The sequence below is a fragment of the Trachypithecus francoisi genome, unplaced genomic scaffold, assembly GCF_009764315.1.
Source record: "Trachypithecus francoisi isolate TF-2019V2 unplaced genomic scaffold, Tfra_2.0 Contig01558, whole genome shotgun sequence".
In the NCBI taxonomy this organism is placed as follows: domain Eukaryota; kingdom Metazoa; phylum Chordata; class Mammalia; order Primates; family Cercopithecidae; genus Trachypithecus; species Trachypithecus francoisi.
Window position 1 is genome coordinate 390,407 of NW_022681440.1, and position 23,010 is coordinate 413,416.

The following is a 23,010-nucleotide window of genomic DNA, read 5'->3' on the forward strand; positions in this document are numbered from 1 at the left end:
CCCCTGCCCCAAATGCTTTATGTCCAGGATACAAACCCAATTCCTAAGCAGACTCGGCAGCAGCTAGTTCCAGACAGCATCTTCAGACTCACCCATCTCCTCACTCTTGGCTCAATTATTGTTACTTTCTTTTAAGTTCCATGGTCCTGTCTTTTATTTATTTATTTATTTATTTATTTATTTATTTATTTGTTTTTTAAGTGCACAGGCAGTTTTCTCAGCCTGGAATGTAATTTCCCTCAGTTTTGGTCTTTATTCAGGGAGGGAGAAAGGGCAGAGTATGCTCTTCTTAAGTAACAATGTGGATCTAAATAAACAGTGAAACTATTCCTGCTGTTCACGTCGCCATCACGTGGTTTGGGAGGCTTCCCATGTGGAGCTCCCTCCTGTACTACCCAGGGCCTTATGCAGCAATGCTTGTGCATCAAGATGGGACATCTGTTCACCTTGTTAGACTGTAAGCTTGGGGTGAGCAGGATTGGGTCTCTAAATCGGCTCCTCATGAAGCCAGACAGTACAAACCTCTTTTTCTGCTGTTGCAATAGTAGTAACCTTATCACCTGAGCATATAGAGACAGCTCCTAGGTCTGTGTATGCTAAATCAATGCCTAAAAGTATTTTTTTACCGTGTGTGTGCACATCTATCTTTAACGTCTGTATATGGTGTGATATGCTTTCGCATTAAAATTAAAATGAAAGCATTGTAGGTTGTATTTTAGTTGCAATTGATGTAGGTCCTAAATTACCTATTATTTCCATTAACAACTGTAATAATAATCATGGATAGAGTTGCCTGTCACTTGATAGGAGATCAGCAGAGGGAGCTAGTGAGTATTACAAGTGGATTTGATACTTGCATCTTAAATAGGTACCATTTTAAATTTTTAGTGTAGTCAAGCAAGACTTTTTGATCTATAAATAAAAAAGGTGATTTAAACGTGCATCAGGATTTGGGAGGAATGTACGTATTATTTTTTTCTGTAAATATTTTACTAGAATAGTTTTCAGGCTTTCAAAATACGTTATTGATTTTTTTTTTTTTTTCCTTGAGGGAAACCGATGTCAAGAACTTAATACTGAAATTTTACTTAAAATTCTCTTCAGTCTTTGTCCAGTTTACTTTTCTCTTTTGTATCAGTCTGTCTTTGACTTTTAGACCCCTTACTTGGAATGGAACATTTTAGGGAAGTATGCTTTATTATTAATGGGGTACCAAACAAACTGCTTGAAATAGCATTTCTAAGAGAAAAAGTGGAGGAATACATTCTGGATTATTAGGAAAGACTTGAATCATCATCAGACAACTAAGATTCATGAGGGGACAAGAGTGACAAGGAGTATTTTTATACACTAAAAGCAAACATCCCTTCCTTTTATGTGTAACTATTTATTATAATTCTAATATAATTCTTCAAAAACTCCTTTTTGTACTTGTAAGTCTATAATCAAGCCTAATTTCCCACAGGAAGATTTTTTCATATAAAGTCTGCCAGATGGACAGGGATACCAAAAGGAGGTCATGGGCTTTTTTTTACTTCTTTGACATAAGCAATTTTATTTATGTTAACCTATAACCAAGAGAGATAATATATCTTAATGTAAATAGCACACATGACACTTTTATTTCTTTTTTAAAAAGGTTTCTCAATAATTAAGATAAAAATTTTATAAATTTAGATTAAACAAGAATTAATCTAGTTGGCATTAAGCCACTTTCAAATGAAAATTCACTCTAAGAAATTTAGATCTTTATTAGTATGGTTATGACAAAGAGACTGGACATATTTTTTAGAAGCAACGGACTTTGAGATCTCTACAACATTTATGAAATGAATTTGGGAACATTTAATGTGAATTATAACAAATAAGCCCACCTCAAAGCCACTCGTGAAATATGGTGTTTGTCAAAGGAAAGACTTTATTTGACTTAACACAGGTCATGTTAGTAAACACTGACATCAATCCACTGAAAAAAAATGTTTAGCATTTCTTTCTACAGTGAGAAAACAGGACACAGAATTACTGGCAAAAATACTATCAGGCAAATGTACTCATCTATTGTTTTAGAATTGTATCCACTCCCTTTTAATGTTGTGACTTGTATCTTGACCTTCTGGCATTTTTTGGATGGGAAGATAAAATATTCCATAATAATACTAGAGAATGAAAATATTTAAAAATCAAACAGCATAACAGTCATGTAAACTATTTCTAAAAACGCAAGGAATTTTTTTCTTAAAAAAAAAAAAGTTACTTGGATATTTCCCAAGCTACTAGTAAATAAAAAGCTCTTCCCTTCAAAGTCCTTAAGGTTCCATATGATATACAATGCAGCTTTAAAATACGAAATTCTTTAGCAGATGTTATGCTGGTTTGTGGTAGTACAAACTGGGAAAGATTCGGGAATCTCTTAAGTTTCTTTAAAAAACAACAACAACAACAACAACAATCCATCTGCTCTAAATGTCATTCACACACAATTTCACAATGAACACAGATAAGTTAGAATGAATGAGTACTTGGAACGTCCATAAACCACCTAAAGAAGAATGCCAAGCACCTGAGAAGTCACATGAACAATGAAGATTTTTCTCCTGTTGACTCTGATCCTTCCCACTAACAGGGTTTCTGTGGTTCTGTGTCAAACAGAAGTTACACAGCTGCAAGGAGAAAGATAATTGTCAGAGATAAGGCCTCGGCTGTGGAGGCCTGGGTCCTTTAACTCCTGCGCTTACTCTATCTACCCGCAAATGAAAACACAACTGTAATGCGGGGGAAATGGCTGTTTCCCAGGAAAGGAAATGGCCTGAAAACACATCTGGCAAAGAGCTTTCTGTCCGTTTTGGCAGTCAGATACTTATTTTTAACAAAATATACATTTGCTCACCTTGTACAAAGGTGAATTCTGCGGAGTCAATGCCCAATTCCAAGCGGATGACACTTAACTTGTATTCTAAATATATTGGGCCAGCTATTTTATGTCAAATGCTATATTTATATTTAATTGCAACTAGAACAGGAAATGGTGCTAAACTGCATCTCAGAACTGTTTCTATTCTAAAACATACATCATATTCTTCCAGCGATCCACATCGGATGAAATTAAACGGGACAAAGCAGAAAAGTTATTTAAGCCCAAACAATGAAAAGGTATATAGAATGTACATATAAAGCTTAACTGATCCATTTAGACAGTATGTTGGATTTCCAAGGATTCTGTCCTAAGCTAGTAAGTAACAATTTGATTTCAGGTCTGCATTAATGATGTGGTTTCTGCACTTGTAATAGGGTGGTCCCGGCTCAGATGCCCGAGGTCCACATGGGATGTCCGGTGAGCTTCCATACAAGACTCAGCAGCTCCAGCTCAAGAGGACTGAAGGCGCTAAGAGTCTTTGGCAGTGAAATGGATTCTGTCACTCGGGATGTGTGTGTGTGCTGCACAGAGGTGACGGCCAGTACTGCATAGTGATTCCTGACGATCTCTAAAGGAGGTTATATTTGCCATGTTAAAGTGGGGCAAAATTATTGCTTTAAATTCTCCTTAAATTCATAACCATTAACGTAAAAGACAGACACATCCAGGCACTTGGCTAAGGGAATTCTTGTCTCTCTCTTTACTGAGACTTGATTTCCTTATCTGGTATAGGGACAAAAGCTACCTTACATGTTTATACGTGTGTGTTTATACTTTTCTTCCTTTTCTTCTGTCTTTACAGTAACTTGAAGGGGCTTTCCTTTGGTACTTTTTCGAAGTCCCGTGGCTGGAATTATCCTTCCCAGCATTCCAAAGTCAGGATTGAACACTAGTAACATGATGAGCCACTCTGGGGGAATGGTAACGGTTGATGCAGCAACATTTTTGCAAAATGGCTCTAGACTGCATTTGTGGGTCTTCAAATCTGGTTCAACGTATATCAAAATGGAGTCAAAACAGATCTTCCAGGAGGCATATAAAGGAATCACTATATAGGGAGCCTGCTTTCAGAAAGCAGATTTTTTTTTTTTTTTGGCAGGGGGGCAGGTGTTGTGCCAGTTGTGACTTTAGTTCTTATTAATTATTGCATGCAATTTTTGGGGGGAAGTAATAAAAATAACTTTAACAACAGTTTTATGTGCAGCAAACCTTCTAATGGTTTTCCCTGTATACCGAACATTAAGTTGTGTATATAAACATGTTGACTGATTTAGATGGCCAAGATGTCTCCAAAGTCCCTCCCAGCTTCGTGTGCCAGGCGCCCAAGAGTCCCGAGTGTGCCCCTCTGTCTGCAAATGGCTAAAATCAAAACATAGTGTCCCAGCTTCATTTTTTAAACTATTTCAGCCCTGGAAGTTCCTCATACATCAACAAGGCACTTTCCAAAAATTAAGGCCAGGCTGCCCAAATAAGCCTGCAGCAGTCACCGCGTCCCAGGCCTGCAGGCAGTGGCGGTGGGAGGAAAGCAGCCTGTAGCCGGCCAGGCCATGCTGAGGATGGGAGACAGTCTCAGGAGGGGTTGCCCAGGCCTGATGGAAAACGATGTCCGAACAAACTGCCCTATAAATGCAGGGCAGCAATGTGCCTTTAAGTATGTCTGAGCCCTTTCCATGTGTTTTTCAGCTCAGCAGGGGTTTTTCAAATTGCATGCTGGCCAGTGCATTGCTGGAACTGTACAGGTTGGAAAAGCAAAACGACCCCGGGCCTGGGTCAGGCTGGTGGCCCCATTTCTATCCCTTGATTTGGGTAAATGCTGAGTATTAAACTGGCCTGCTGGACAACAGCAGGGGTGACAGGGGCCCACTTGCAAATTCTGTTTGGCCACCCATAGCTTGGGGGCTGCCCCACTTTGTGCTGACTTAGCATCCGTGTTTGGTTTCTGGTTGCTTATGAGAGCTGCATGGATCACTCTGGGGGAACCTGGGATGGTTTGGCTGTCATGAGTCCTATTCCACATTCAGCCAGTGATGGGTCCACGCACCACCCACTTCCACGGTCCTCAGGAGGCCCTTTGGCTTTTCTTGTTTGTGCCTTAGGGCCTCCAACTGGGCAAACTGAGCCAAAAGGGCTGGCCACGAGGTTCTTTGTAACATTGGCCTCTTTCTGGGAGTAGGTAGCTGTGGTTTTTCTGGTGTCGTCAACCAGGGTAATAAGAACTTGAGACAGTTCCACAGAGAACACATGGGAACCTCTGAAATGTCAGTTGATGACACACAATATGGGGGATAAAACAAACAGGATTAAGGAAATAAATCGCACTATGCACAGCTGTTCAGCAGAACTATTACGGAAAAAAACTGGGTGGGTCGGCAGGTGGCTTTTGGGAACCTGTGACAATGTTTCTCACCTGCCTCTTGCCTGAAGTACAGCAGGGAGGAACACCCAAGATTTTCTCTGGAGTGCTGAGACCCCCCCAGTCAAGCCTCATTTAGAGTGAAGGGGTCCAGATGGGGGCCTCAGACCCCCAGGCTGCATGGCGGTGTTACTGGACACCCACAGCTCCAGGCTCTACACCTAATGCCTTCAGGGGCCTCCCATTGGCTCCCTCAGACTTCCTGGTCAGTGGCCTGATGGACCCTGTCTCCACTTCCCTAGGGGCCGCAGCTCTGAGCTCCCCAGGCCACTTCCTGGCCCCTCTCCCTACCTGGCATCCCTGATTCACTTCAATGTCGCACTTTCTCTGGGCACCTATTCTATCCCTTTAGTAAGCCCCTGTAAGCAGTCACACAGAAGACTGAGCCGAGGCAGCAGCTCTCCCCTGTTCACACGGTGGTCACCACACCGTGTGCACTATCCATGGCCTGGCTGATCATACATGGTCACCACGCCGTGTGCACTACCCGTGGCCTTGCCGATCATACACGGTCACCATGCCGTGTGCACTACCCGTGGCCTTGCCGACCACACACGGTCACCACACCGTATGCACTATCCATGGCCTGGCCGATCATACATGGTCACCATGCCGTGTGCACTATCCGTGGCCTTGCCGATCATACATGGTCACCACGCCGTGTGCACTATCTGTGGCCTTGCTGATCACACACGGTCACCGTACTGTGTGCACTATCCGTGGCCTTGTTGATCACACATGGGCACTGCACCATGTGCACTATCTGTGGCCTTGCTGATCACACATGGTCACCACACTGTGTGCACTATCCACTATCCATGGCCTTGCCAATCATACACGGTCACCACGCCGTGTGCAGTCAACAGCCATGCCAACCACACATGGTCACCACATTGTGTGCACTATCCATGGCCTTTCCAACCACACATGGTCACCACACTGTGTGCACTGTCGACAGCCATGCCAACCACACATGGTCACCATGCTGCGTTCACTATCCATGGCCTTGCTGATCACATATGGTCACGATACCCTGTGAATAATCCATGGCCTTGCTGATCACACATGGTCACTGCACTTCGTGGACTATCCATGGCCTTGCTGATCACACGTGGTCACCACACCATGTGCCCTGTTGATGGCCATGCCAACCACACATGGTCGCCACACTGCGTGCACTATCCATGGCCTTTCCAACCACACACGGTCACCACACTGTGTGCACTGTCGACAGCCATGCCAACCACACGTGGTCATCACGCTGAATGCACTCTCCATGGCCTTGCTGACCACACACGGTCGCTGCACAGCATACAGTGTCAATGGCCTTGCTCAGCACACATAGTTATTGCACTGTGTAGACTGTGGATGGCCTTGCTGACCACACATGGTTATTGCACTGTGTAGACCGTGGATGGCCTTGCTCACCACACATGGTTATTGCACTGTGTAGACCGTGGATGGCCTTGCTGACCATACACGGTGGTGGCTGCACTGTGTGTACTGCCGACAGCCCTGCCAACCACACACGGTCACCACACCGCGTGCACTGTGGACGGCCTTGCCCAGCACCTCCTACCCCCACAGACCACCTAGGCTCTCGGAGGCCAGCAATCTCCAGTCCAGGCCTGGTTTCTAACAGCCTATGAGCTAAGAATGTTTTTTAAACTTTTAAATGATTGGAGAAAATACAGAGAATATTTCATGATGTGAAAATTACAAGAAATTCAAATTTCAGTATCACGAATAAAGCTTTACTGGAGCCCAGCACGCTCACTCAGTTAGGCTGTCCCATAGCTGCTTTGCACCACATCAGCTTTGGGTGGTGGCGATGGTGGCCGTGTAGCCTGCAAAGCCAAAAATTATTACCATCTGACACTTTACAGAGTTTGCCAACTCCAGGTCTAATAGAGCTTCCCCTGACTCTCTAGTTCAGATAATTTCCATTTAGGAATCTACAAAGAGCTGTTCCTCCCATGTTCGGAACTTGAGGGGATTTGAAAAGGATGGAGTCCATACCAGCTGCGCACAGCACGTTATCTGTCCAGAAGCATCACTGTCTTCCTGTGTGCTCTGACCGCTCTCTCTTATCACATCCAATTTGTACATGGGTCTCTCCCTCTCCATACACTATTAGCTTCTTTAGGTCAGATACCCAGTTGCCTTCATCTCTATCCCCAGTGCATAGCATGGTGTCTGACACAAGGCTGGCAGCCAAAAAGTACTGTGGTGTGCCCACTTTCTATTTGTTCCTCTTAAACTACCCTATTTGCCTGGAAGACAACTGAATGACTTTTAAAACCACATATGCCGGCCAGGTGCAGTGGCTCACACCTGTGATCCCAGCACTTTGGGAGGCCAAAGCAAGAGGATCACTGGATGCCAGGAGTTCAAGACCAGCCTGGGCAACGAAAGTGAGACCCTGTCTCTACAAAAAATAATCTTACAAAAAACGTAAAACCACATATGTGATAGTAATACCTTATAATATACTTTTTCAAACAGGAAATAAAAAAATCGCACCCTATGGCACTGCCTCACATTCAGAGAATAGCACAGTTACACTATCTGATGGTGGAATAACTGATTCCCATCTAATGGAGCATGCCTGTAAAGAAAAGGAACTAATATTTGTAAACACACAATTATATCTTAATCCTAAAAACCCTACAGAGAAAAAATGATCTCCATTTTATGAGTAGGGAGACTGAGGCTTCGAGAATTGAAGCATTTGCCGGAGGTCACATAGAAGCAGGGTTCTAACACAGGTGTCATCTTTAAGACCTACATGCTTTATTCGACGGAGCACTGTCCGGATGGGTATAGCGTCTTTCATGGGTCCCCTTAGTGGAAACCATGTCCAGAACCTTGGTGGAATCATACTACCTCTTCTACTGATGGAATCCTTCCAGAGCGGGTCTTCCAGCTTTTCTGTGCGACAGAACCCTTTGGTTGTCTGGCGAAGCCTATAAACACCTTCTCAAAAGAAGACACATGCTACTTTATGCAAATGTGCAGGAGCAAGATCTAGGGGTGAGTTTAATAAAAATGTAGTTCAGAGTATTGTGACAGCAAATAAAAATAGCTAATTTCTGAGGATGAGAAAGTCACAGATACACTGCTGTTCGTTAACTATTCACAGATAAAGGAAAGGCTGTCTTTTGGTTAGAGCTTAGTGAAAAATAAAGATCTTTTATGGGTAGATGTGGTCTGTTAAGTCAGTGTACCAGGTATTCAGCGCTCACTGGGAATAATAAACCTTGTACCTTGAGAGATAAACAAACCACAGCAAAGGCAGGGGGCTTTTTCCCTATGTACACTTGGGCTGGTGAGTCAACATCTTATTAATCTCTGAAGTATTAAGTTTTAGTTGTTAAAGGAACTGACTCGTAGGATTTACAGAGCCATAGGATTGAGGTTGAAAAATCCTGTGAGTGCACCCCTTGAATTGCACAGATGAGGACATTAGAGCTTAATTAAAATAGGGAAGTGACTTGTCTGAGTCTAATACCAAGGGGGACTAATGTAATGGATAATGTGTTACAAAATGCTGAGATGTCAACAAATCCTGACACAATAAAGAAGTTTGTGGGCTGGGCACGGTGGCTCACGCCTGCAATCCCAGCACTTTGGGAGCCCAGAGGCGAGTCGATCACAAGGTCTGGAGCTTGAGACCAGCCTGACTGACACGGTGAAACCTCATCTCTACTAAAAATATAAAAATTAGCCGGGCGTGGTGGCGTGCGCCTGTAATCCCAGCTGCTCAGGAGCCTGAGGCAAGAGAATCACTTGAATCCGGGAGGCAGAGGTTGCAGTGAGCCGAAATCGCCCCACTGCACTCTAGCCTGGGCGACAGAGTGAGACTCCATCTCAAAAAAAAAAAGTTTGTGTTCCTCTTTCTACACACACACTTAAATTCTAATTTCTCTATTGTAATGTAATGAACTTAATCAGTACAGTGCACTGTTAGTGTGAATATTCAAGTGGATTTTTTTTAAAGAATAAAGGTCAGAGCTCAGAAACTGATGTTTCTAACATGACTTAATAACAGAAGATCTTCTTATCCAATTGTTTTGAAATGAAAATCTTTTCTAACTTGGCTAGGGTTTCAAGAATCAACTAATATCAATGAATCTATTTTTCCCTCTGAAAAGGCACGCGTTTACAGGAGCCAAACTTCTTCCTCTTTATTTGTAATAACAAAAATAAACCGAAGTCTTGACCTATTTGTAGTATTTTTATTCCTAAAGGAAAAAACAGGAACTTTCATTGTACTTTAACATTAAAGTTATTACCTCAGATATTTTGCCAGTTGAGCACGGCAAAATCAGTTTCAGACAAAAGAGATCAACTGCTCTCTCTAGGAAATACTTAATTGGGGTGGTGCCTAGGAAATGCCCAGGGGTCCTGTGACAGATCGGTTTTTCCCAGAGGGTTTCTGCAGCATGGGTCCTGGTTGGACGGCAGGCATTCTGCTCTGATTTTTCCTGTTGCCTGGCTAGTGACCCCCTACAGGAAGATAACGGATAAGCCAGGAGGGCGGAGCAGCCCACTACACATGTCTGGCTGCTCTTATCAACTTATCATATAAGGAAAGGAAAGTGATTGATTCGGATACTGACACTGTAGGATCTGGGGAGAGAGGAACAAAGGACCGTGAAAGTTGTTCTGTAAAAGCTGACACAGCCCTCCCAAGTGAGCAGGACTGTTCTTCCCACTGCAATCTGACAGTTTACTGCATGCCTGGAGAGAACACAGCACTAAAAACCAAGTTTGCTACTGGAAAAAGAGGAAAGAGAAGACTTTCATTGACGGACCCAGCCATGGCAGCGTAGGAGCCCTGCGTTTTAGACGGCAGCAGCTCGGGACTCTGGACCTGTGTATGCCTTCAAGTTTGCTAAGCTGCTGGCTTACTACTGAAGAAAGAATGTGGCAGATTGTTTTCTTTACTCTGAGCTGTGATCTTGTCTTGGCCGCAGCCTATAACAACTTTCGGAAGAGCATGGACAGCATAGGAAAGAAGCAATATCAGGTCCAGCATGGGTCCTGCAGCTACACTTTCCTCCTGCCAGAGATGGACAACTGCCGCTCTTCCTCCAGCCCCTATGTGTCCAATGCTGTGCAGAGGGACGCGCCGCTAGAATACGATGACTCGGTGCAGAGGCTGCAAGTGCTGGAGAACATCATGGAAAACAACACTCAGTGGCTAATGAAGGTAGGAAAAAAATCCATCTGTCTTTGTGAACAATCCATGCTATTAAGATCAGCTTGGCAGCAGCTCAGGTTTTAACAACCCCTCCCAAAAAAAAAAAAGAAGAAGGATAAAGAGGATTAGAGCTGGAGAGCGGGTTGCTGGTACCCTCAAATGAAAGATCATTTCTTTTATTCTATCCCAGGGTGTGTGGGTAGTCCCCGGGGTGAAAATAATTATTTGGAAAGAATGCCAGAGTCAATACAGAAAATCTCTAAAGTTAGAAATCTCTACCAACAAGGTAGAGGAAATACACTTCTCTGCACAACTTGTGTGCCTTTTTGTTTGTTTACATCGTTTGAGCTCAGTAACACCCATCACCACGGAGGTTCTCAGCTGGTTGCAGGCAAGTGAGGGAAGGCTGTGAGCCACAGCAGCCCGCGAGCCAGGAAGACCGTGACAAGCATGCTGATGACCGAGGCATAACGGATGGAGTAAAGTGCTTTACCAATTTCCTGAATTTATTTACTAAAATAGGTTGTGACTCTCAGTAAACGAGAGGAAATTAAATAAAGCAGACCTTATGTTTCTCAGAATCTCAGGGTCCTACCGCTAAGGGCTTTTGCCGTCTGTAAACAGGGGCACATTTCCCAAGCGTCCCAAAGGTATTCAGCACTGCAGCCCCCGTCAGTTCCAGCAACCAGTGCGGCATGCGTCCCCACGTGGGGTGGTTATGTTCAAGTCATGCCACGACAGGACGAGCTGACAGTTCGTTCTTGGGGTGATTCCACTGTTTCACAGATGATCCCACTGTTTCCTAGACTTTTTATGGAGATGTAACCAAAATAGGATATTGAAAGCTCTGTTTTTCTTTCACAAATAATTTTTTTTTAACATGTAAACATGGGAACTATTTATATAAAACCCAAAACGACCCTGGAATTTTCTTTATATGGACTATATGTATTCTAAAGGAAGTTTAAACAAAATGCATAAATTAATTGTTAAGTAGCATGATGATGCCATTACATCACAATGTTAAAATGGCAGGGAATGTGATTATCTAAAGCTATATAAAGTCTTTGAAAAGTTGGTGAGCCTCATTTGACACGTTACCCTAGAAAAGCATAATTATTTTCTCACTCTTTCATTTCACCATAAGCCTTTTGTTAGGACACCTTATCTGAATCTCAGAACGGATTTTGGAGCCTAATCTGTGCTTCTCATTACCTCCCCTACCTTCAGAGAGGAAACAACTAAGTTATTATTTGAGTCATGAGCTTAAACGAATCAATGTGAATGAACGTTCCCAGCACCACTGGTTACTGTGTCAAGAGGAGTCATTTAAAATAACAAAAACTTACCAAAATGACCTATCAAATACAGATTTCAGGTAATATAAAACTCACTAGCAATGTCTTTTTAAGCTCCTGGCTAAGTGCTCCAGTAAGTTTCCCTCCTTTCCCAGTTCACTGAGGTGTGCTTTTAAACGTCTTCTAAAATTCATAGCTGTGTAAATAATTATGCTAAGCTTAAAAAGTATGCAGCAACACATGTTGAAATATGTGGAAGGCAAACTATATCCTAAATATCTGCTTAACTTGAACTTCCTATTTCTTTGTAAATCGTCATGCTGATGTTTAATGACTTTCCCACATCTACCGTGGTTACAGAGTCACAGTGAGGGATGAAAGACACATTGCAGTAAATATTCTAATCTGCCCGACGGGCAAGTCATGTCCTAGAAGAAATGGCCAGGAAACATAAAAGACTGCTTCGCTAAATGCAAGGCTGCTAAATTGTATTTGCTTAATTAAGCCTACGTTAGGTATACCTGAAACTCCATAAGCAAAGCTCATATTTCTTTCTTAGGTAAACTACCCCTTCTGTTGGGTCTTTGAGATAAAGACAGAAAAAGACAAGGAATTCTATGTTAGGCGACCAAAATTTCTTCCTTTCCAGGTTCACTTAGTCAATATTTGAACAGCAGTATCACAATGGTATTTCAAAAGTCCGTCTTCAGCTGTCTAGCTAAATACCGTTTCACCAAGAATGACTTAATATTTATCTTTGCACGGGCTCCACACCTGTTCTCCCAGCCTGTCTCAGCGATGTGCACCTGAGAAAGGCAATTTGCACTCTCGCTTGGTTTACAGGCTTCTGGCTTGGGAATGAAAACAAAAAAGCAAAGATGAAACCCACTTAAAGTGATTAAATGTAACCTCTCTGTTTGTGTTTCTCCTGTGTTTTGTCACCTGTGATAATAAGCACTGATTTTCTCATGAGGAGGAAAATAATATAAAATGGAATGATAGATAAGCCGCACAGCTAAAGGGTCATCATTACAACCTAACACCCACTGATTTGATTAGCAAAGAAAGCAGCAGCACAATTCTGTGTTTTTCATGGTTTTACATATTTTCTTTTGAGCTATTTTTTGAAAAAAAAAAAAAAATGTTTCCATATCTCCTTTCTCTCCTGGATCAGCACTAAAAATGAAAGATTGAAAAACAACCCACTACAAAATCCGTACACTTTTAGGAAATTAAAACACTTGTCAGGAAGGAAATTAAGACCAAGTTTCTGGTTCATTTTAGGGCAAATAAATAGTAGTTCAACCTCTGAGTGGTCAGCATAGCCTAGGGAGCTTCGACTAAGAAAGCAGGTTTCACATCATCAAAAGGTCCCACGCTGCCCCTTTTATCTGTCCGGCAAAGGAAGTGTCAGGCTTCTGAATGAACTCAGAGGAATATGAATGGAACAATACAGGACAGCTCACTCACTGTGTAGTAGTTAAACAAGGATAAGATAAATTCATGATCGCTAGCACATGAAACACACTCCAATGGACCAAAGACTACTCATGCTGTGTCTCCCTTGCTACTCCTGCAACTAGTCTGAACCTCTGCCCTGGTGATATTAAACACACTTTATAAAAACTCACAAATAATTTAGCAAAACAGATTGTATTTTGTTAGAAGACCAAAGGGATTTTTTTTTCCTGAGAAGAGGAAATATGGAAAGGAAATAACTATTTCACACTGATGAGTGCCTCATACCTATAAACAACTGCAAAGTCTATGAACACTTTAAAACAGAATGATTTGAAAAATAAACTTGATGCCTACTATGGATGCAAACATTTCCTCTGCCATCTTTTTTGTTTGTTTGTTTGTTTTTTAAACGACACAAGAACAGGCTGGAAACTGTAAATGCGAATTGCAATCCTTTTCTTTCTTTAAAAGTAATAACAGTGTATCTTTTTAATAAGATGTGATAGCTACTACTCATGAATCAATGCATAGGAAACCATGCAGTTATGCTCTTCAAACATAGCTGCTGTCACTGGGAGAAACGGATGGTGAGAGGCTCGTAGAGGAACCCAGCCTACCAGCCCCACCCTGCCCTTGCTAGGGACTGTGTGTGCGTGTGTGCGTGTGTGTGTGTTGTCGTGTGTGGCTACAAAACACTCATTAGCTGTATATTAAAACAACAACAATAAAACCCAGGGCTTGGTTCATTAGAGGAAAGAAAAAAATCCCATCCCATTCACAGCCACTGGTCTCTTGTGGTAGCAGAGGACAAGAACCATTACTGTATCCGCTGGCTACATCCTGAGTGGTGAAATATGATTGTGCTCAGTGGTAGTATTACTATATAGTAAGGAATGCAGTAAGGAATGTAGAAGAGACAGTTTCACTATGGTAGGGGAAGTGCAATATATTTAATTTTAGAAAATACAAATATAGTTTACTATATCTCTTATGCAATATGTATATGTGTAGTGCAATATGTGCCTCTACAGTATATAAAATATATAAAATATAATACATGTTTACTCTATGTGGATTATATATTATACATATATCATTGTTTTCTGTGGTCAAGTAGTCTTTGTTGACTATATGGTGTTGTCTGAGATACTGGATTAACTAGTCAGATATCATACTATTTGCTTGCAGAGTCTAGAACTAGGAAATGGATTTCCATAATCTCGCCTTCTACTGAGACACCAGATAATCCACATAGTCTCAATACTGAAGTCTGAAATTTTTCTGATTTTAATCAATTTGGCTCTTTACAGTTGTCAAACAGGTTGTAATCCATAAGTGTATCTGTAATCCACAAGTGTACACGGAACTTGAGACGGATAATCGTCTTATCAGTGGTGATCAGATGCTCAGGATGGTCCATGGTGCTTATTTTAATCCATAAAATAACTGAAATTTTGTATATTTAAAATGGAAAAACAAGAGTTCAAATCAACTCTACCATCATGGGAGTAATTTAAAAAATAAAACAAAAATGTTATGAAAGTAAGATATGGGCAAGGTAAAAAAATATGTCAGGCTATTGAAATGGTGGAAATAGGAAGCAGATTCTCCTTCCCCAGTCTTCTATCCCTTTCTTGGAGACTAGCACTCAGAGATTTCTTTTACCAGCCCTTTATTTAAAATGCCAAATTTAATATCAAATGTACAGCTTTCCTTCTTTTTAAAACACGTACAGTGGCATTGTAGCATAATCAGGATCTTTCCTGGCCCACAAATGACATGACAAGAGGTTGGAAGGAAGATTGTATTTAGGAACAAAGAGCAACATTTGGAAGACTGAGGTAAAGGAATAAAGGTGTGTGGGGGGGCAGGGGCAGGAGAGACAGAGACACCACCTGTGAGGGAGTCAGTCGAGATGAGGAAGAGAGGGAGGATGTGGCACAACTGTTTTGACAGGGAAGAAAGGAGGTGGTTTATATCTTTCCATATCTGGCCACAAAATGACAGCAGGGCCTGGACAGCTTTGTGGATTTCCTGAGTTGAGATCAAGAGGATGCATACAATGAATCATGAACACGGACAGACTGTTTTCCAATTAGCTGTTCACAATTTGCAGGATGTTTACGGTACTTAATGGCAAGTCAGCAGGCAAACCATTCTCTCTCTCCCCGTATATATGTATGTGTGTGTCTGTGTGTGCATACACATACACATATCATATTAAATATATAAAATATATATTTGTTCTATAGGATAGTCCTGTAAGATTGGCTTCATTTGGCAACTGATACGGTCGACTCTAATTAAACAGGGCCCATCTAGACAGCCAATACCTATTCTCTTTTCACTATAGCCTCCTTGGGCTTGAAGGAACCTAACAATGAGAATTTTCTCCTAAATTATTCTAGAATTATTCTGATATAAAGACAGCCACTCAACTTTGCAGCCGCACCATTCATCACTAAGGTAGCAATCCTAACAGGGTAGCTCTGAATCACCTTAAAGCACTGTCCACACGTCACCTCATTTTGCCCCGGGAATATCTCTAGCACGCAAGTATGGTAGGTATGGCGGATGCGAACCTGTATATTTTTTTAAGTCCCTTATAAACACGGGGCATGCTAACACCAGTGCCCTCTGCAGTTTAGCTGCCTTGTATGGATTGCCCAGCGGTAAAGTAAATACGGGAAAGCACGCATATCCCCTCCTCTGACAAAAGCAGAATTTTCCGTGGGGCTGGGAAGACTGCAGAAAACTGCTGAGAGGAGTGTGAATGAATACGAATTTGGGCAGAAGTACATTATTTCCCAGTTCATTCGCGTAAGTGAGTGAACACCCCACAACCCCGCCCACCCCTCCTAGGCAGGTTTCAAGTTCTGGGCAGGAGCCATGAAAGTTTATTTATTTGTTCAAAAAATATTTATCGAGGACCTACACGTGTCCAGGCAGTGTTGGTTCTAGGTGCCTGGAAGAAGTCAGAGGGGGAAGAAAATGCCTCAAGCCAGGCACAGTGGCTCACACCTGTAATCCTAGAGCTTTGAGAGGCCGAGAAGGGAGGACACGTTGAGGCCAGGAGTTCAAGACCAGCCTGGTCCACACAGTGAGACCCCATCTCTACCATGGCACGCAGCTGTGGTTCCAGCTACTTGGGAGGCTGAGGTGGGAGGACTGCCTGAGCCCAGGAAGTCAAGGTTGCAGTGAACTACGATGGGGCCATTGCACAGCAGCCTGGGCAACAGAGTGAGACCCTGTCTCTTTTAAAAAAAAAAAAAAAAAGACGGCCGGGCGCGGTGGCTCAAACCTGTAATCCCAGCACTTTGGGAGGTCGAGATGGGCGGATCACTAGGTCAGGAGATCGAGACCATCCTGGCTAACACGGTGAAACCCCGTCTCTACTAAAAAATACAAAAAACTAGCCGGGCGAGGTGGCAGGGGCCTGTTAGTCCCAGCTACTCGGGAGGCTGAGGCAGGAGAATGGCGGGAACCCGGGAGGTGGAGCTTGCAGTGAGCTGAGATTGCGCCACTGCACTCCAGCCTGGGCGACAGAGCGAGACCCTGTCTCAAAAAAAAAAAAAAAAAAGACAATGCCTATGCTTTGGTCGGAAAGTGTAGTGTAGCAGCAGCTGGTATGTGCTGCACAGAAGGGTAAATGAATGAAATGAGAAATTAAACACAGCGCAAAGGGAGTCAGGCATGGGAGGGACTGTGGGGTGGGGATGATGTTAAGTCCTTGGTCACTACATGGAAACCCTTTTATAAAAGGAAAATCAATTAGAACTATTTCTGAACGGTTGCCATTCCTATTACCTAAGTAATATATGGATATTGCAAAAAATGGAGAATACACAAAGACTGACAAAAAGTAAATATTAGGTATAATAATATGATTCTGAAATAAACATTCTTAATATTTAATGCCTATATGTAAACACTGTATATGCTGTACTTATTATATAGTACTTATTTTAAATTACCTCTTCAATAATTTGTTTTTATTAAAAATAAAAAATAAAAAAGTGAGCCTGAGAAGTTAAGTAACTGGTTGACACCCTTGGTTAGTCTTGGCAGCAATTCTCACCCACTGGGACTCCGATCTTTAGATGAGTGCGGGGCACTCCTAGGCCAGCATCAGGACCTGAAATACCAAGTCCCCGCAGAAGACTTGACAGATTCCGGTTGCTGAGAGCACAGCTTTGTTCTCACCCCTAGATAGGTGAGACGCCAGCCCTTCTATGTGAGGATGGTGCTGAAGTTGCTAAGAAAACAAGCAAAAACAAGCAACTGGGAATATCCTGTTTGTAAAGGAATGATAAGAAATTCCACCTTGTAATAGAATTGGTGCAACTGGTTTAATTGGTAAAACTATTTAATAGTTCAGAAGACTAAAAACAAATTTATGTGGCCGGGTGCGGTGGCTCATGCCTGTAATTCCAGCACTTTGGGAGGCTGAAGCAGGTGGATCGCTTGAGCTCAGGAGTTCAAAAACCAGCCTGGCCAACATGATGAAACCCCGTCTCTACCAAAAAATACAAAAATAACCCAGGCGTGGTGGTACATGCCTGTAGTCCCAGCTACTCAGGAGGGTGAGGTGGGAAGATCATTTGAACTGAGAAGGTGGAGGCTGCAGTGAGCCAGGATGGCACTATTGTTCTCCAGCCTGGGTGACACAGTGAGATCCTGTCTCAAAAAAAAAAAAAAAAAAAGGATAACCCTGCCCCGCCCACCTCCCCCACCCACCCGCACAAGTTGTTATAAACAAGAAGAAGTATACATGGATATTCTTACAAACCATACATCTAGTTACAGCCCTGTTCTGGAAGTTGACAGGGTGAAATGCTGGATTTCACAGTACACCACTTGAAAGGCAGGCCAATGAAATTCAGTCTCAGGGAAGTTCCATGTGGCCTTGCCTTCCCACTGTTAGAGTTTAAAAACTATTTGAGTGTTATTGTCCATCTAACCTTCTACAGATGGGATCACCAAAAACGGCCTGGCACTTGCATTATGTTAATGCTTAAAAAGAAAATGATGTGAAGTTGAATGATTTGATGTAAATAAAAACAGTAAAAAAAAAAAAAAAATCATGGGCAGTGGTTTAGAATAACAGTTTGAACCATTTGTTGGGATTAAAATGACTGTTTTATGTGTGGTTTAAAAACAGGGAAAGGAACTCCGCCTACCACCGCCAGGACTGTAGGTCAGGTGTGCCAGCCAACTGTCTTTAATATTTTAATTAGATATTTCTCCATGAAATCACCTTTCTTTTCTGTCCTAATCCTTCCTTGCATCAGTTGACAAAAGATGTGAAACCTATTAAAAAACTCCTGAGAACTGGACCTAATCCTTTTTACCAGAGCCCCTCCTGCAACCAGCTAAAACCTTCTCTCTGCAATTCATCCAGAACCTCACTGAAACCCGTGGACTCTCCCGCTCCCCCGAGGGCTCCTCGATGGCAATTACTTTCTCCAAAATCAGACTGGTTCTCCCTCTGAGCGACCTTTCACATGTCTGTGAATTATCTTTGGAATCTTTGCATTAACCTGACAACTTACCACCACCAAATATTCACAGTTGATATTTAATATTTTAATACTTTTAAAACCAACAACCAAATTAAAAATATACATTAAAAATTACCCGTCATTAAAAAATATGTAAATTTATAATTTTTATGGACAATGGAGCTTTTTAAAGAGATGAGATATTAAGATATAGACGTCTTGGGAAATGGATTATTTTATCATGGTGATGACATCTCATAGAGAAAGAATCATTTTCTGCGGCCTGATTAATTATAATCATAATTGGCTTTTGGGGGAGAGAACAGGAACAAAGTCTTAAAAAGTAGCAAGCAGCTAGCCTTTCCATTGTTTTTTTTTTCCTCTCTTTTTAAAATCCAGCTCTTGTAGGATCTATTTCTCAATTTTGTCACATTTAGTCCAGACCAACTAGGCATCTGTCACACTTACTCCCATGTTAACACTCTTGTTGACTGGAGGTGGACTGTCCAGGTGGCTTAATCTGGGGATAAGACTCCTATTAGTCTAATACGGGTCTTATCACAAGGCTACTAGATACCACCCACATCTCCCTGTCTGAAGTACTCAGTATTTTAGAAAATACATTAGCACCTTCATTATGACTGTTCTGGCAAATTTCAGGGATGAAGGTTAAACCTGAGTTGTGGGCTTGTCTCTGTATGTCACGAACAGTATGTAACTGGACATGGTACACACGGAAGATTTCTATTTTGTCTGCCCAACGCATATCTTGGTAGTTATATTCAACAGCCAAAGGGGAAAATACGCCATGAAGTTGTCTTATGTGTAAATCCACAGCCAGGGCCATCCCCGGTATGGGTGGCTGAATCAAATGGGACTTTATAAGGACTGTCTGACGTTCGCTTTTCTGTTCAAGAAGTGCCAAAAACGAATGGGGAAACTGCCAGTTCCCCTCTGCCTGAGGGGCCTTGGAGGTCCCAAGACCACCAACCAGAAAGAAAAAGGGAGAAGTAAAAAAAAAAAAAAAAAAAAGGAAAAAAAAAATGAGACCATTTCAGGGATTTTGTTTCTGGCCCAAGCCAGCCTCAGGAATTTAGCCAAACTACAGCAAAGGGATATGTTCGTGTACTCCTGTAGTTTGAATAAAGGCATTCTATACCAAAAGAAGAAGTATCTTGGACATGATCAGATTCAAGAAAATCTAGTTTAAAAAAAATGTTGACATGTGAAGTCGACACCATTACCATGAGACCAGCATGCCTCTGAAGTTATTCTCAGGGGTGCTGGTGTACTTTTAACTATATAACCATCAGAAGACCCTAGTGAGGGCTGGCTAGGTTTACTGGTGCAATCTGAAACTACAGAATAACATTTTGTTGTTGTTGCTTTACTTGTTCCTTTTTATATGTACTAAATGATTTTTTAAAAGACAATTTTTTTTTTAGAGCAGTTTTAGATTCACAGCAACATTGAGAGAAAAGTACAGAGAGTTCCGACATCCCCCCTCCGTGGCACACACACAGTCACCTCCCCTATGATCCACATCCTGCACCAGAGTGGTGCTTTTGTTAAAACTGATGAATCTACATTGACACGTCATTATCACCCAGAGCCCGCAGTTGACATCTGGTGCTGTACATTCTGTGGGTTTGGACAAATGTATGAAGCCATGGATCCACCACTGAAGAATCACACAGAGCAGCTTCACTGCCCTAAGAGTCCTCTGTGCTCTGCCTGCACAGCCTTTCTTCCCCTTAACCCCTGGAAACCCCTGATCCTTTTACTATCTTCAGTTTTCCCTTTTCCAGAAGGTCATAGAGTTGGAATCGTAAAATATATAGGCTTTTCAGATTGGCTTCTTTCACTTAATAAGTGACTTTTAAAAAAAAAACAAAAAAGGAATAACTGTAGAATGATTGTTTAGTGATCTCTTGCCTTAATTAACTGGCCAAAACAATCACTGTGTATCTTCAGAAACGGTACCAGTTTTGTTACCTTTATCAGTGAACTTGTAGGATTATTATGTTTCAAATAAGAAGATGGATAGCAAAGGGTGTTGGAAACTGTATGATGCTACACAATTGCAGGAACTATAATTAGAATGAATTTTAACAGGAACACCAGAAAGATACTTATCAAGATCTATACTACATCTCACATTAGCTAAAGGTTCTAATTCCAGTCACTCTCATTGGGTTAAAAGACCTAACTTCTATACCTCCGAGTTATATACCCCAAAGCACACGTTTACTCTGAAAGATAATGAATTCCTTTTCAGCACTGAAAAGGACCATCGTAAGTGTTTGTGTAAAATGTCTGTATTCTGCATATCGCATGAATGCCTTTGTGGAAACTGCTCCAGTACTGTCCACTGGGCAACACACCGCTGTGACTGCGTTGATATGGCCACATTCCATCATCACATGTCATTCATCCCTTCAGGTTCAGTGTGTGTCGTAAGCAATGCTGCTTCTGCATGTTGTTTCTATGGCAGAAGAAGGCAGGAACTAAATGATTATTACGATATAGCCCCAAACTACCTTCTAAGCAGGCATTTTGGGGTTAAGCAGTCAAGCCACATATCTTAGTAGAAAAGATTCAGAATTTCTAAGAGGTACCATTTCCTCGGATTTTCTTTGGGTTCCTGACAGCATTTTCTCTGCCATAATTTCTGGAATCAACAGATGATATCAATTCTTGGTCATCTACTGGATAATTACAAACATTAGTCTGAAGATAGTTGAAGGATTAGTTTTATTAGACTGTGTAGTCTTTGGAATCTCAAAAAATTATTACATACAGATGTAGTTTAAAAATTCCCTAAACAAACTGGTCTTAATGGGGAATGTTGGTGTAAAAATGCTGCCTGAGAAAGTACGTTATTGTATTTTTCTGAATAACATAAAACCATCAAATTCTAACCACAAGCTAATTACCTATGCTTAACATTTGACATATATGAAATTCCTTATTTTTTTAACTATTAAGGAATAGGTTCTTAAATTTCCTTAAACTTTTCCAACTTTAATATAAAAAATTGTTAATGACAGGAATTCCTGACCTGAATCATTTTTAACTTAACTGTACCAGTGACCTGTTCTTAACAGTGTTGATGATTGGGACAAAAATGTTATGAGTTAAAAAATTAAGACTAATCAGAACACCAGCCCCTCAAATAACAACTGGTTATTTTGTGATGTGAAATTGTGCATATTTTTCAAATACAGCATGGCTCCCTTCTGGGTAATAACAAACACAATAAATCCATACATGCTTTTACCTTTAATTGGACAACTTTTAATACATATAATTTGTTTATGGTTACATAATTGGCCTGTCCCGTGCCATGAAGACGTCATAGCTGCCATACATGGAATTAATTGATGGCACACTACTCTGCCTTTCCCCTTCTTCACCCCCAAATACCGCTGCCACTAAAATAAGCAGTCTCTGCATGAGAAAGAAGAAAAAAAATCATGAATAAGCAGACCTCTCAGCTTAACTAGGACCTTTTCTCTATCCAGCTCAATTTTAAGTGATGTAAAATCCTAAGTCAGTATCAGCAGAGATGGTCAGCTTTGAGTCAGGGGCCCAGGAGCCGTGGAAGGTAAGCACCTGAGGAAATCCCTTACCTAACACACCTGCCCCTTCTCAAAACAAGGGCCTTGGAGCGCCTTCACTTGCTTGTTTCAAAAGTCTACAGGGTTCTCGCAGAAAGGGCGCTGTTTATTAGGACAACAGTCAGAGAAGGTCAAAACAGACAGAGGCACTCCTTCTCCTTGGGCTCCTTGGGCTGTGATTGTGAAATGACAGTGGTGATCACGCTGCTGACCATCACTGTGGTGGCATTTATCAGGTGCACGCCATGTGGCTACACTGTCTCACTCAATTTCACAACAACTTGTCCTATATGGGTAAGAAGCTCGAGCTCTGAGAGGTATCAGAATGTACATAGGCCGCAAAACTCTGATAAAATTTCTTCCTTTCAGAGCCTCTTCCAATAAAACAGATTTTAAAAAGATTTCAATATAAAATCCACACCCCCTCGTGTGTGGGTCAGGAGGGACAACAGACTTCACCGCCAACGCCCGCCACCCTACACAGCCCACAGCTGTCACACCAGAAGCACACCCCTCACCCCAAGTGGGAACAGATGTGGAAAATCTGGGAAACGGTGAGCAGAACAATTTTGGCACATACTTTTGTTTCCGCTTCAC

At 41.9% G+C, this 23,010-nt stretch overlaps 2 protein-coding genes across 4 annotated transcripts in view; one reads left to right on the forward strand and one right to left on the reverse strand.

The window, feature by feature from the left end:
- The window catches only part of MCPH1 (microcephalin 1), a 246,982-nt gene that overhangs the window by 77,486 nt on the left and 146,486 nt on the right, over positions 1-23,010 (reverse strand). The window lies entirely within an intron of this gene.
- The window catches only part of ANGPT2 (angiopoietin 2), a 61,402-nt gene continuing 48,054 nt past the window's right edge, over positions 9,663-23,010 (forward strand). The window contains exon 1 of one of the 2 annotated variants that reach the window (XM_033177597.1): positions 9,663-10,542. In XM_033177597.1, the coding sequence (XP_033033488.1) occupies positions 10,210-10,542 (333 nt within the window). In that variant the 5' untranslated portion in view covers positions 9,663-10,209. The remainder of the gene's footprint in view (positions 10,543-23,010) is intronic. The other variant, XM_033177604.1, reaches the window with a different exon arrangement.